Source organism: Musa acuminata, chromosome BXJ1-6 (assembly GCF_036884655.1).
Source record: "Musa acuminata AAA Group cultivar baxijiao chromosome BXJ1-6, Cavendish_Baxijiao_AAA, whole genome shotgun sequence".
Lineage (NCBI taxonomy): Eukaryota > Viridiplantae > Streptophyta > Magnoliopsida > Zingiberales > Musaceae > Musa > Musa acuminata.
In genome coordinates this window covers 18,406,046-18,421,611 of record NC_088332.1, presented here as the reverse complement: position 1 = coordinate 18,421,611, position 15,566 = coordinate 18,406,046, and the positions used below count along the sequence as shown (strand labels likewise).

The following is a 15,566-nucleotide window of genomic DNA, read 5'->3' as shown; positions in this document are numbered from 1 at the left end:
GAAATTAAATCTGCACTGAAATCTAAGGAGCAGATAGACAGGAATATCACTGGGGAAAGTAGAGAGAATTAGACTGAGGGTTTGGTTGTTAGGGGGAGAATGGATAAAAAAGAATTTGATAGTAGTAGATCTAAATCCAGACATAGAAATTTGGAATGTAGATATTGTCATAAAATGAGGCACATTAAATCTGATTGCTTTAAATTAAAAAATAAATTAAAGCAAAAGGAAAAATTTGTTGAGAAAACTATTGAATCCGCTGAAGTTAGTGTAGCAACTGATGAGAATGTTGGAAATATTTTCTCTACTATTGATGATAGGACGAGGTCTAAAAATGAATGGATTTTAGATTTAGGTTGTTCTTATCACATGTGTCCCAATAGGGATTTGTTTTTCACATATGAATCTTGTAATGGTGGAATTGTTTTGATGGGCAATAATGCCGCATGTGATGTTGTTGGTAGAGGCACAATCCGAATTAAAATGCATGATGGTATTGTGAGGACGCTCACTAATGTTAGACATGTTCCTGATTTAAAAAAGAATCTCATCTCTTTAGGCACCCTAGAGGTCCTTGGGTGTAAATACACAGCTGAAGGTGGAGTTATGAAAGTTTCTAGAAGTGCTCTTGTTGTTATGAAAGCTTGTAGGTCTGGTAGCTTGTATATTCTGCAGGGAACTACTGTCACAGGTTCAGTTGCAGTTTCGTCATCATCATTGTCTGATTCTGACATCACCAAATTATGGCATATGCGTTTGGATCATATGAGCGAAAAAGGTTTAAGCATATTGAGTAAAAGATGTCTACTTTACGGACAGAGTACTGGGCCACTGGACTTTTGTGAACACTACATTTTTGGAAAGCAGAAAAGAGTCAGCTTCACTTCTTCGGCAGATCACAAAATGAAAGGTACTCTTGACTATATTCATTCAGACCTTTGGGGTCCAGCTCATGTTCAGTCTAAGGGTGGTGCTAGGTATATGTTGACTTTCATTGACGATTATTCCAAGAAAGTTTGGGTTTATTTTTTGAAGCATAAAAATGATATTTTTCTAACCTTTAAACAATGGAAGATTTTGATTGAGAAGCAAACAGGTAAACATATTAAGCGGCTTCGAACAGATAATGGCATGGAATTTTGTGAAGGTGACTTTGAAGAATTCTGCAAAATTGAAGGAATCGTTCGGCATCGCACTGTTAGGATGACGCCTCAACAAAATGGTGTGGCCGAACATACGAACAGAACACTCTTAGAGAGAGCAAGGTGTATGATCTCAAATGCAGGGTTGACAAAAGACTTTTGGGCAGAGGCGACTAATATGGCCTGTTACGTTGTCAACCGCGCTCCTTCTGCAGCACTTAACTTTAAAACTCCGGAGGAAGTTTGGTCAGGTACTCCTGCTGATTACTCTGATTTTAAAATTTTTGGGTGTCCAGCATACATGCATGTAAATGAAGGAAAATTAGAGCCTCGAGCTAAAAAATGCATTTTCCTTGGGTATGCTTCTAGGGTGAAAGGATAGGTGTTCTGATCCCAAATCCCCAAAATCTATAATCAGTAGAGATGTTACTTTTGATGAATTATCTATGTTATCTTCCAAAGAGGATTCTACTAGTTGTACAAATGATAGTGCGCAGAAGCAGGTGGAGCTTGAGATTGGTAGTTCAGATTCTTTGAAGTCGAACTCTTCTACTCAAAGAATGCCAGTAGGTGGTCCCGAGTCTACTGACGCAGATGATCCAGAGGAAGAGCAATATTCCATAGCCAAGGATAGACCACTGAGAGATATTCGACCACCACAAAGATATGCAAATTTGGTTGCATATGCTTTGTCTGTTGCAGAAGAGACAAGTGAAGTTGGTGAGCCTACTTCCTACTCAGATGCAGTTTCTTGTGATAATTCCGCTAAGTGGTTGATTGCGATGAATAAAGAAATTGAGTCTCTCCATCGGAATAGAACTTGGGATCTTGTGAAGCCGCCTTCGGGTAAAAAAATTGTTGGATGCAAATGGGATACTATTGCTGAGGGAAAGGTCCTTATTCAAAAAATTTATACGAAGGACAATCCAACTGATATGTTTGCGAAGCCTCTTCCGATTTACAAGTTCAAGCAGTGCTTGGACTTGGTTGATGTTCATTGTTGGTGATTGCCCGTTGGGGCTGTTATGAAGAAGGTGGAGCAAGTTTTGTTGGGACATGCCAAGGTGGAGATTTGTTAGTTTGGCAAGTCCCATAGTCCCACATCGGGAAAACCAGGCTTGTTATCTCCTATTGGAACTATAAATAAGGGTCTGGGCTTTGAAATCAGATGCACAACAAGTGGCACCACAAGAAAACCTAAGTATTTACTTTGGTTTAAGTCCACACTCAGTTAAATAGTTTGGACTTATACTTTGGGTTTTTCTTGTTTAGTATTTTTGGGTGTTTTATGGCCTAGGAACATCTTATTAAGGCATTTGTAATAGTCCTTTTTCATAGTAGTGATTTGTTCCTCTTTCGTCCGTGGATGTAGGTCAAAGTTAATTGACCGAACCACATAAATCTGGTGTTCTTGTCACTTTTATCTTTTTACTTTATTGTCTTTATTGTATTGCCAAAATTACCTTGTGGTAAATATCCTGAGGCTAGCTCTAACAGTAGAGTATTGCTATCCTACTGTGAGTTGTTAGGAAAGAGGTTGCAGAGGTTTCTCTGCCCATATTAATGTCCAAGTAGTAGTGAGCTAGCAGGCCAACCGTCATGTCAAAATTGATGTCAGCATTTCCCCTATCACCATTTATCTACTAAGAAATTATGTCATAATTAATTTTTTTATTGATTGATAATCATAATTAGAATCCAATAAAATTTATAATATATTTTATCTAATTAGATTAGATCACATAACCTAATATTCTTTTGATTGAATTAGAGATTTGATTGCTTTGTTGGTCTTGTGCCGAAACTTGTGATCAGTGTCCTATGAAAAATAAGTCAGATGAAGTGAACATAAGTTAAATCTAGTGTTTATTGCCAGTCGATTATTATTCTTCTTGTGTTCATATGCTGGCAGTTCGGCAGTAGAAGATGATTCGTTTTCAGGGAAGAAAATTGAAGCAATATTTCAGATTTTTTCCTGAGCATTTCTGTTTTCTTGTTTATGTTGATCGCATTTCTCGACCTGCTGCTGAATTATTTTGTTAACATATTTTCTCCACTTCCATAAGCAGCTTAAGTCTGGTTTGTAATTCTAGTTTTAGAAAGAACATTGTTTTATCATAACGCGATCTCCCTAATTCTTGTGAAGAAACTGATTCATCTGCATTATTATGACAGCCTAATCCATCTTATTGTATCCTCTTTCTAACGAGTGCAACACTCAGTAGTTGACTTAATGTGACCAGTCACTAGAAACATTAGTCATAATGTGGTTGGCGTTCACGGAGTCAACCTCGCTATAAATCCATTGCATCCCTTTTAACTGCAGAGCATGTGTCGAGCTTAAACACACCTTACAAATGGGGAATGCCACTGCACCATTATACTGCAATCAGTAGTAGTTTCCCTCAGCACCAACTTCTCCAAATTGGGTTGATGAGTAAATACAAAGTCCTTCCAAATAAAACCACAGTATAACAGCAAAATATAGACATCAAGCATATGATAATATATCCATGATGAGATGAACATAATGTCATGCCAAAATGATCCTGACAAGTAATCATCAAACGCATCTTTAGCACAGGCAATTGACCATGCTGTGATTAATGTCCTCCGACAGACGTTCTTGCAACCTTTGGCATACAAGTTTCAGACAGATTCTTTGATACCTCTCCACTGCACATGCAGAGAACCAGTGATAATCTAATCCAAGAAATGTTTCTAGATGTCATCTGTCTCAAGGTGTACCACAATCAGCAAGATGATTTCATAAAACTTTGAACTATGTTCTTACCGATCAATTGTCTCATCAAACAACTGTCACCGGTTGAAATTCAAGCACAAGGTTGGGAACCAGCATCAAGAAAGAAGAAAAACAACAATGTGCTGACAGTTCAATAAACACATCAATGGCAACCAAAACACTGGATCAAGTGCCACCAAGAACAGCACATTCAGGACCAATCTTTGCATATAAATGCAATGCAATCTGTCTCATCAAACAGAGGGACAATCAAATACATAGAGAAAATACAGATTCACCCATCTGCATCTGTAAAAGCTTCAAAAACATTTTCAACCATCCACCACCCAACCAGAAGGAAAATAAAACAAGCAAATAGAGGAAAACAATCCCTCTCCCAAACCATGACCCATCACAACAGCAACAGTATGTTACACCCACCTAGTGCCTTCCAGATATAGTTTAAAAGATTTTTTAGGCATAGTTCAGACGGAATATGTCATTCAGCACATAGAAGCTTCCTTGTGGTGTTGGCATCAGATGAAACATCTACAGCAAAAACACACAAACCAATCATCTCACTTGGGGAACAGAAGAACTAATACAAGTCATCTGCTGTCATAATCCAATGCAAATAAACAAAATCAGATGACACAAAACCATTACCAGAAAAAAAAAAGTCTTTTTGGATTAACAGCTGAACTATATATCAAATATTTGAAAGATATAGTGTTACAAAACCTGAAATGGAAAGAGAGCAGAGGAGAGGAGACTCAGCTGTCCGAACTATGAAGCTTATTTATTATAAATCTTCTATATTTTCTGAAGGATAAACACTTAATCATGATGTCAGTTGCCTGAGCAAAACAACCTGGTTAAAGTGCCATAGATTTTCAGTTTTTAGATATTTATTCTTTTAAAATAGTTGAGACTTTCCGGCCTTTTTGTTGTTGTTGGATCCTTTTATGAGACACCCATAATAGCCTTCTCATAGAAGTATCTAGAAATGCAAGTTTTACCAATACATGAAGGAGAAGATCTAGTTATGTTGTTAAAAACATTTTTCACATCTTTTAATGCATTGCTCAAGTCTTCCACCTCTCTTCTAATCCATTGAACATAGAAAATCCAGAGCAAGCACCTCTCCTGTTAGGCATGGTTTCAAATACTGGTCAGATGGCAACATGTAAACTGATATTTATTGGTCCATATAGCTTGGTGTCAACTGGTATCATTTTTTGTTATCTATTTTTCAGTTATGTCAAGCAATACAAGTTGGTTTAGTGCTGGTCCAATAAGTTACTGAAACCGAAATCAGACCAGTATTTAAAACTTGACAAGAAGAAGATTCTGCCAACAGTTGACTGGACCACGGAAAAAAGAACAAAATGATATAATCACAAGGTATGAAGAAAGAAAAACGATGCAACAAAAAATACACTTATTAGTAGTAAAATATAAGGCTTTTGCTGATAATGTTCCAGGAAATGAATATTTTATTATAAACAATCCTACATAAAAGCGCTATCGATCAGCTTTTATTGGTATAAGGACTGCTAATGATTGCACAACAAAGTTCTAGTCATATGTTCTATCATCAGCTTCAGCTTAAAAATAACTTGCAAGATACAATCAGAGCAAACTTAGCATATCACAGTAACCTCTTTGTAATTCTAGTACAATAAACCACATTTTTCCCAAAACTTTCACATATAGCCTACAAAATAGCATGAGACCCCTCATTGACTCAAAGATAGCATATCAAGGTCCGCCTTGATAGATAGGTTTAAATAGAAGAATCAAAGAGAAAGAGAAAGAGCAAATGATCAAAGTAAATATTGAGAAGTAAAACAAGCAACTAACATATAAGAAAACATCAGGCTCTCATTCAAAATTATATATATATATATATATATATATATATATATATATATATATATATATATATATATATATATCACATGGCTGTCGGCTTAGCAAAGGGGCCAGGACAGGACCTAGATGACATGGTAGTCACCCAAACTCAATAGCAATAATGAACCCAGAAGGGAATAGTCTACCCATACCGCAGAATATTTCCTTGGGCTCAGCCTATTACAAAGCCCATTAATTTATTGTTATCAAGGTCAATTACTATTCATCCGTGACTCGACTTTCCACCTCAATCTTGAGAGTCAGAGAGACTGGGTGGGACACCCCACTCGACTTTGGTCTTCTTGCAATTCGACTTCTTAGCGGATGCCTGAATACCTTCTCAGCTATCTTTGGGCTCTTGCGCATGTTGCTCAAGACCGAGTCGAGTTAACAGAGGCATCACCGATGATTACACCATTAGTGTGTATGTATGTATGTATGTATATATGTATGTATATTTAGAAGATCCTTTCTTCTAGCCTTGAATCCCATATTAAATATATTAGAGTACAATTCTCCAACCCAAATTAAGACATCTAAAGTATCTTGAGCTCATAAAAATAGTTTGTATAGTAGTAAAACTCAAAATGGACTTTTTCAAACTCAATCTAAGGAGACCAAAAACTGTTGTATGTAAATTTTTTATCAACATCTAGAAAAAAAATCTATATCATGTGAAAAATGTTAGGAACGAGATCGGCACTAAGAAGGGGGGGGGTGAATTAGCGCAACGGTAAAATCACGTCTTCAAAACCGTTTCGTTTCGATAAAACCAGTTTCGTAAAGATGTTAACTTGAAATTGTACATAAACGTAGTGAAGGAGGAATTCAGTTTGCAATAAGGTAAATAACAGGAAGTAAATGCAAACCAGATTTTAGAGTGGTTCGGTCGTCGTGACCTACATCCACTTCGCTGATTCCTCTTCCGTCGAGGCCACTGGCATCCACTATCGGTCTTTCTTCAATAGGCGAAGACCAACCATCTTTTATAACTTGATTCTCCTTTTACCGGGTTTAGGAGATAACCCTTACACCCCCACTCACTCCTCTCTCAAACTATTCTAACACTTAGAACTTTAAGAGGAGCTCACACAAGATTGCAGCAGTGTTTTTATCCTTTTTTACTCTCAATACTTATGTATTTTAACTAGGGATGACAGGGGTATTTATAGGCTTCAAGTTGATTCAAACTTGGAGTCTAAAAACATCTCATCCCGGGTTTCCCGAGCACGGGCGGTACCACCGCCAGTGTCACTGACACTGCATTGGGCGGTACCACCGCCTGACACTGGGCGGTACCATCGCCTGTAGCCTCTCGGAGGCTGTGTTTGGGCGGTACCACCGCCTGACACAGTCTCGGAGACTGTGCCACGACGGTGTAACCTCATGGGGCACTATTTGGGCCTTTTTATTAGGCCCAACATAGTTCTTATATGGGCCCAATTGGCCCCTAATTGGGTTGGCCCAAATCCAAACCCAATTACGTGCTAATTAAAATTCCTAAGACATTTTAAGCTAAACAAGTCCGTAAGTCTTGGTTTCTTCCAGCGAGTTTCCAGCGAACTTCCGACGATCTCTCGGCAATGTTCCAGTGGACTCCCAACAAGCTCCTAGACTTCACGACGATCTTCTTGGCAAGTTCCAACGAGCTTCTCTGGCAAGCTCCAAGACTTCTCGGTTGATTCCTGCAGAACTTCCGACGAACGTTTGGACTTCCGACGAACTCTTAAACTCCCATCGAAATCGCGTCCTTGACTCCGGGACTTCATTTTGCTTTATGTCTTGCTATCATAGTTAATCCTGCACATGTAAAAACATGCTTCGATCTAAACAATTAATACTAAGCATTAATCATGTTGTCCGACATGTCATTGGTCCCGCGATGCTTCGTCCGATTTTTCGGCGCATCGTCCTCTCTTGCGGCCTATTGTCCAATCGACCAGTTGACTCCGCAACTCCGATATCCTTAGCACAATATCCGCTCTTTTTGGCCCGATGCCCGAATCCATGGTCCGAAACCTTTTGTCGATACGTCGACCGATCCACCGGCTCGATGTCCAATCTTCTGATATGTTTTCCCCCGGCTCAACATGATTCTTCCTGCTTTAATTGTCTCATCCTGATCGAAGTATCCTGCATCACTCAAAACGCAGATTAAATCATAAACACTTATCAATTTGTTTCATCATCAAAATACGAAATTCAACAATCTCCCCCTTTTTGATGATGACAACCAATTAATGACAGAGTTAATCTTAACTCCCGGAGTTTAAACAAACACCCCTATCAATATACCATATGATAGAAACTCTTGGATTCAAAAATCCAAACAACATGTTATCATAAACTTATGCATAACATCATACTTCTCCCCCTTTGTCATCAACCAAAAGGAGAAGTGTCACTTTCAAATATTTGGACATACAAGTTCAAATTATTGTATAATAAACATTATTTCTAATTTTATCATTATGCAAGCTAGTAATAATTTTACAGCATTTTAAAACTTGCAAGCTAGTAATAATTTTATAGCATTTTAAAACTTGCAAGCTAACAATTTTGATATGTTCAACAAGGCAACTTTTGCTTCTTGAAATATGCAAGTTAGCAATCTTTGCTTCTCTTTTGAGATGAGCAAGCTAAAATATTTTTGCATCTTTTTGAGTTGTGCAAGCTAACAAGTTTGCCTCTTTTCATGATGTGCACGTTATAAATTCTTTCTCCCCCTTTGTCATTGACAAAAAGAGAGGAATAACAAAACAATAGTGCAATTCATTAATTTTCAAATTATGACAAAAATAAGTGTCATTCTTATTTCAATATATCATAATTGAGATAAATCTTGAATTTAAATTTAATTCAAGTTAATACAATTTTAATTATGATTCTCATACATGATATGCAATACATCAAATACATCATCATAATAAAATCATAAGTATTGCATGCATCATTTTTTAATAAGCTAACAACTTTGCTTCCTAAAAAGTTTTTCTCCTTGCAATTTGTAAGCTAGCAAATTTTACACATGAAAGTTGACAAGATTTTTGCATCTTTTTTATATGAGCAAGCATTTTGCTTCTTCTTGAAAGATGCAAGATAGCAAGCTAGCAAAATTTGCTCCCCCTATATCATTGTTAAATAGAAGGGAAGAATATAATGTTGTGATTTTTTTTTTCCTTTTTATCAATCTTCACATCATGACAAATATAAAGTATCATTCTTAATTGCAATATGGTATCATTTCATAAAATGAAAATTGTTGACTTTCACATTATAAAAAAATCATAGTATTGCATGCATTCATATCATCACATGAAGAATATCAAAAAGAACTTGGTGATGAGATATACTTCATAAATACAAGGAATTTTACAAAACCAAAAAATCATATCATAAAGGATGAGATCATGTGAATACCAAAAGACATGAGTCATTTTGACAAATCCCCTCTTAAATATTCAAAGAGAAATCTTAGGAGATCAAATAATAAAAAATATTCAAATGAAATTTTAAGTCATGAATTTTGAAAAAGATATTTTCTTTAGTAAATCGTAAAGAGAAACGTAGGAGAAAAAGATTTCAATTCATGCAAAAGAAATCTTATAATTCATATAGAAAATCTCAAGTAATTCTAATAAACCAAAATCATGATTTTAATCAAACTCATACAAATTCAAATCATCAAAATCTCAACATTTCTTTCAAGAGATTCAAAATGACATAAATAATTTTATTGATCTCTTAGTAAAAAACATCGATAATGTAGGGATTGAGAAGTTTTCAAGAAAAATGCTTTCCTCTTTTTGTTTCAACTTATTGATTAATTTTACACATGTATATTCTTTTCTTTTATGTCAAATCAAGACATGTATCATTTTTAAAACCAAAAAAGAACTTTCCAAAGATCGCAAAAACTATCATGCATAATTTCGAATTATAAAACCATTAAACATGATTTCAAGTCAATATGCTCAAGTTTTTGTATGAAAACCATCCATCTTGTTTAAAACCGAAAAAGCAATATTTTATCATGAATAACTTCAAAGTCTCATGCATAAAATAAAATCATCAAGCATGATTTCATTAAACATAAATCATCTTCAATCAAAATCATGAAATCATCAAGATACACATTAATGCTTCTTAAACTAATCTTGTTAGGTGTACAAGCATTAGATTTATATCTAACATTTTATTACATTATTACATCATTAAAACATCAAGCATGATTTCATAAGGCATTCAAAATCATTTTGTTTGTTTATCATAAAACGTGCAATTTTCATTATTATTTTCAAAATTACTAACATAATCCCTATTTTTTTAGCTTTTTCATTACATTATTAAACATGCAATTTTCAAGAAAAACAATTAAACTAAATTAAAAATAACTCATGAAAAAAAATCATGTAATTTCGAAATAAACTAAGAGCATTTGATTACCTCATCGTCAAATGTTGTTAAAGCGTAGTTTGCCACCTTGCCTTTGTTGATTTGTCCTACTTCTTCGGATGAGCTCGTTTCGTCCAAGATTGTTTTCTTCTTCTTGCGTTCATAGCAAGTTGTTGCATTCTTTTTAAGTTTATTTTTGTTCTTCAACTTTTGTTTCATGAACTTTTTAAATTTCATAGTAATGAGTTCAAGTTCACCATCACTTGAACTTATGCTCAAGTGGTATTCATGTGTTCTAAGTCTAAAATCCTTCTTGTCCTTTTGAAGGTAGTTCTCATGTTCATCAAGTGTCACATTAGTCATTTCATAGGTCATCAAAGACCCAATTAGTTCTTCAAGTGGTAGGTTGTTTAGGTTTTTAACCTCTTGTATTGCGGTTATTTTCGGATCCCAACTCTTATGAAGAGAACGTAAAATTTTGTTTACAAGTTCAAAAGCCGAAAAACTTCTACCAAGTGTTTTTAAACCATTGACGACATCCGTAAAACGGGTGTACATGTTAACAATGGTTTCACTTGGCTTCATTCGAAAAAGTTCAAAATCATATATTAAAAAGTTGATTTTCGAATCTTTTAATATACTTGTGCCTTCGTGAGTAGTTTCAAGAATATGCCAAATGTCGAAAGTCGTTTCGCACAAAGAAACCCGATTAAACTCGTTTTTGTCTAAGGTGCAAAATAGAACGTTCATAGCTCTAGCATTTAAAGAAAAAGTCTTATTCTCCAAATCATTCCAATCTTTCATTGGAAGAGAAGACCTTTTAAAACCGAATTCGACAATATTCCACAAGTTCAAATCCAAAGAAAGCAAGAAAACTCTCATTCGAGTTTTTCAATATGTGTAGTCCATCCCATTAAAAAAGGGAGGACGAATGAGAGAGTGACCCTCTTGAAAGCCGAAAAGAGTCATTTCTATTTAGGTGTTAAACCAAATATGAAAAACGAGGCTCTGATACCAATTGTTAGGAATGAGGTCGGCACTAAGAGGGGAGGGTGAATTAGTGCAGTGGTAAAATCACGTCTTCAAAAACGTTTCGTTTCGATAAAACCGATTTCGTAAAGATGTTAACTTGAAATTGTACAGAAACGTAGTGAAGGAGGAATTCAGTTTACAATAAGGTAAATAGCAAGAAGTAAATACAAACCAGATTTTAGAGTGGTTCGGTCGTCGTGACCTACATCCACTTCGCCAATTCCTCTTCCGTCGAGGCCACCGGCATCCACTATCGGTCTTCCTTCAATAGGCGAAGACCAACCACCTTTTACAACTCGATTCTCCTTTTACCGGATTTAGGAGATAACCCTTACACCCCCACTCACTCCTCTCTCAAACTATTCTAACACTTAGAACTTTAAGAGGAGCTCACACAAGATTATAGCAGCATTTCTATCCCTTTTTACTCTCAATACTTATGTATTTTAACCAGGGATGAGAGGGGTATTTATAGGTTTCAAGTTGATTCAAACTTGGAGCCTAAAAACATCTCATCCCGGGTTTCTCGGGCACGGGCGATACTACCACCTGCGCTGGGCGGTACCACCACCAATATCAGTCTGACACTGACACTGCACCGGGCGATACCACTGCTTCACACTGGGTGGTACCACCGCCTGTAGCCTCTCGGAGGTTGTGTCTGGGCAGTACCACCGCTTGACACAATCTCGGAGACTGTGCCACGACGGTATAACCTCTTGGGGCACTGTTTGGGCCTTTTTATTGGGCCCAACATAGTTCTTACATGAGCCCAACTGGTCCCTAATTGGGTTGGCCCAAATTCAAACCTAATTACGTGCTAACTACGATTCCTAAGACATATTCTAAGCTAAACAAGTCCGTAAGTCTTGGTTTCTTCCGACGATCTTTCGACGAACTTCCGAACGATCTCTCGGCAATGTTCCAGTGGACTCCCGACAAGCTCCTAGACTTCACGACGATCTTCTTGGAGAGTTCCAACGAGCTTCTCTGGCAAGCTCCGAGACTTCTCGGTTGGTTCCTACAGAACTTCCGACGAACGTCTAGACTTCCGACGAACTCTTAAACTCCCAACGAAATCGCGTCCTTAACTCCGGGACTTCATTTTGCTTTATGCCTTGCTATCGTAGTTAATCCTGCAAATGTAAAAACATACTTCGATCTAGACAATTAATACTAAGTATTAATCATGTTATCCGGCATATCATTGGTCCCTCGACGCTTCGTCCGATTCTTCGGCGCATCATCCTCTCTTGCGGCCTATTGCCCAATCGGCCAGTTGACTCCGCAACTCCGATATCCTTAACACAATATCCGCTCTTTTTGGCCCGATGCCCGAATCCATGGCCCGAAGCCTTCTGTCGATATGTCGACCGATCCACCGGCTCGACGTCCAATCTTCTGATATGTTTTCCCCCGGCCCAACATGATTCTTCCTGCTTTAATTGTCTCATCCTGATCGAAGCATCCTGCGTCACTCAAAACGCAGATTAAATCATAAACACTTATCAATTGATTTCATCATCAAAATACAAGATTCAACAAAAAATGCTTTACCAACAAATAGATCAAACATGTCTTACTTGAGACAATCTAGTGGTTAGTCAATTGTTGAAGACATAGGTCTCGTGTTTCATGTTAGAGTCAGTTTAAGAAATCTTGTATGCATTTAGTGTAATGGAAGAAAATCATTTTTTTAATAGAACAAACGTAGGCCCAATAGGAATAAATGGTAGCCTAATCTAAAATTTGATAGAATTAAAGATAATAAGGTTAGACTCTAGCTAAATCATTTGATAAAGTAGGGCCACCAAGCAGCCATTAACAGAACCTATGTCACTAAAGTTATCAGTACAGCAGCATTAGAGTTATTTTTTTAAAAGTTTCACAACGGAGGGTAAATCTTTATGACAACAGAAAGATCATTTAATGCTCATGAACACTTTAATTCAAGGATCTCATCCTCCCCTTGGCATCGTATGGTGCAGCCAAAGGGGTTTATGATTTCCAGTGAATGTAATACAACATTCAAAGTAGGCGTGTTTTGCCATCCATGCTTATTTTATCTGTGAATGGAGCTTTTGCAAATGCGAACAGAATTTGATTGCCTAAAATTACGGGCACTGCAATCGCAGAAGAAAATTTGTAGGTTAGAGGCCAATTTTATTACGCTTGCCTGCAAAATCACCTATGTCCAAATCGTTACTAGGCGACTTTGCAGGATGCAATGACAAGCGCAGACGTAGCTCCCTTTTACCGCAAATCCCAAAAAGATCGTCAAGCACAACTATGAACAAGCTGTTGGCAACCCGAAGAGCCAAAAATACCAAGTCAGATCAACACCATTAAATAAGACAAAAGAAACGCATCAAATGTGAAACCATGTATCAGATTCTCGCCATCATTATAATATAAACCCCAGAACAATAGAATGAAAACAGAGCATTCCCAAAGAAGAATAGATCATCAGATCTATCTGAAGAATTCGAGGAAAAAGAAAAGGAAAACACGATCCATCAGCGATCTAAATGGATACAGAAATTATGGAGACCGGCCGATCTAATCAAATCGAACGACTAAGTGACGGAAGGCGCTCATAGATAGAGAGAGAAGGTAGAATACCTGGCTGAACTTGAGAGTGTGGGATTCGCCGGCGAGCTGTAGGGATCCGCTGACGAAGACGAGGACGCCGCCGGCAGGGCCGGAGGGCTGGCAGTCGACGGTGGAGATGGCGTGGGCGCACTGCTGGAAGGGGAGGGAAGTGAGCTTGGCGACGATAGCGGCGGCGCCCTGGATCTTGTCGCCTTCGAAGGTGAGCATGGAGGCGTCCTGGTACAGGCCCCCCAGCGCCGCCCGGTTCCCATCGAACGTCCGGTAGTAGTGCTCCACGAAAGCCTTCGCTACCGCGTCCGGATCCATCGCCGCCGCGGCCGTCACAAAGATCCCTCTCTGTTTTTCCCTTTCTCACCCTTCCTCCTCTTTATATACCCTCCGCGAGAGAGGCAACTGGAGACGGACTGCTGCTTTTGCTTGACGTTGATACTATTAACAATAATAGAGTGGGGGAATCAAAGAGGTCATGCCCTGAGCCGGGCTTTTAGGCCTAACAACAAGACGCCCAGCCCTGTCCTGTCTGGCCCGGCCCGGTTTATTATATGAATTTTAAGTCTAATTAGATACTAAAACCTGACATTATCCATTCAACACAAAAACATTCAAAAACCAATTAGCTTATTGTTCCATAATTTTTTCTATCACAAATTAAACTTCTAAATGTGTTTGTTGAAACATCATATGAATTGTTGTATAATTGATATAGCATCATGGAAATTAAATCCTTCTGAAAGGATATATGATAGATATTGGTTTGAATAGTTTGTTGGTCTAGAAATATGATTCGAAATAAATTAAGATTATATTCAGTATTTGTCTCTGGTATCGATAAAATATCAAATTTCTTTTATCTTAAGATATCAAATCTTATAAGCTATATCGAGGTCATACTTGACAAAACTCCTTCGATGTTTAAGTTAATTTGTATCGACAAAAAATCAAGTTCTTTCAAGCCGAATATACCAAAACCTAAGACTTATAATACACTTATAAGTCCTTTTATAGTTTGGTTTCATAATCATTTCCTCAAAAATGTATATCAATATCAATGATGATTATATTTTTTTTCGATCATAATGTCATATTGAATCTAAAAGATTTATAATAATCATAAATGCTAGCGTCCAATGGGTGATACCATATCAATCACATAATATCATGATGTTAAAGAAGATAGTATCAGGTTCTTAGACTTGTGATGTCAAAATATTGATAAGATGATACCAAAGTGTCGATTATATAACAACTTGAGTATCACTAATAATAGTAATATTATTTTGTTGGTATGTGATGTCGAATATTGATCAAATATTAAAATAATATTATTATTTTGATCATAAGTATTGAGATGTCAAAATATTGATGAGATGATACTAAAGTGTCGATCATATAATTTTAGGATGTCAACTATATACTAGTGTGTTGGTTGTATCATTATTTTTCTAATAATAATAATAATAATAATAATAATAATAATAATAATAATAATTTTTCATCATTAACTTTGTCGTCAGCAATGTCACTAGTTAATTTGAGGTCTAATCAATATCAACTTTTATTACTTTTAACAATGTACTTTTTTTTTATCTTTCTTAATATATTTAATTTATATTACGTACCTAGTGTTCATTCCTTTTTTTTTTCTCTCATTTGTAGATCTTCTCTAAACACATCTAAAGCACCTTATGCAAACTTTTATCAAATTATTTTTTAAAATTCATAGAAGA

The 15,566-nt window shown here is 36.7% G+C and overlaps 1 protein-coding gene across 1 annotated transcript; it reads right to left on the bottom strand.

Annotated features, from left to right (window-relative positions):
• Positions 1-4,095: 4,095 nt before the first annotated feature.
• LOC135676575 (nuclear transport factor 2B-like) lies at positions 4,096-14,237 on the bottom strand. The gene is made up of 2 exons (XM_065187906.1): positions 13,849-14,237; positions 4,096-4,434 (listed from the first exon to the last, which is right to left on the bottom strand). Exons 1-2 carry the CDS (start codon positions 14,143-14,145, stop codon positions 4,360-4,362), a joined length of 372 nt encoding a protein of 123 aa, XP_065043978.1. The 5' UTR covers positions 14,146-14,237; the 3' UTR covers positions 4,096-4,359.
• Positions 14,238-15,566: the final 1,329 nt, after the last annotated feature.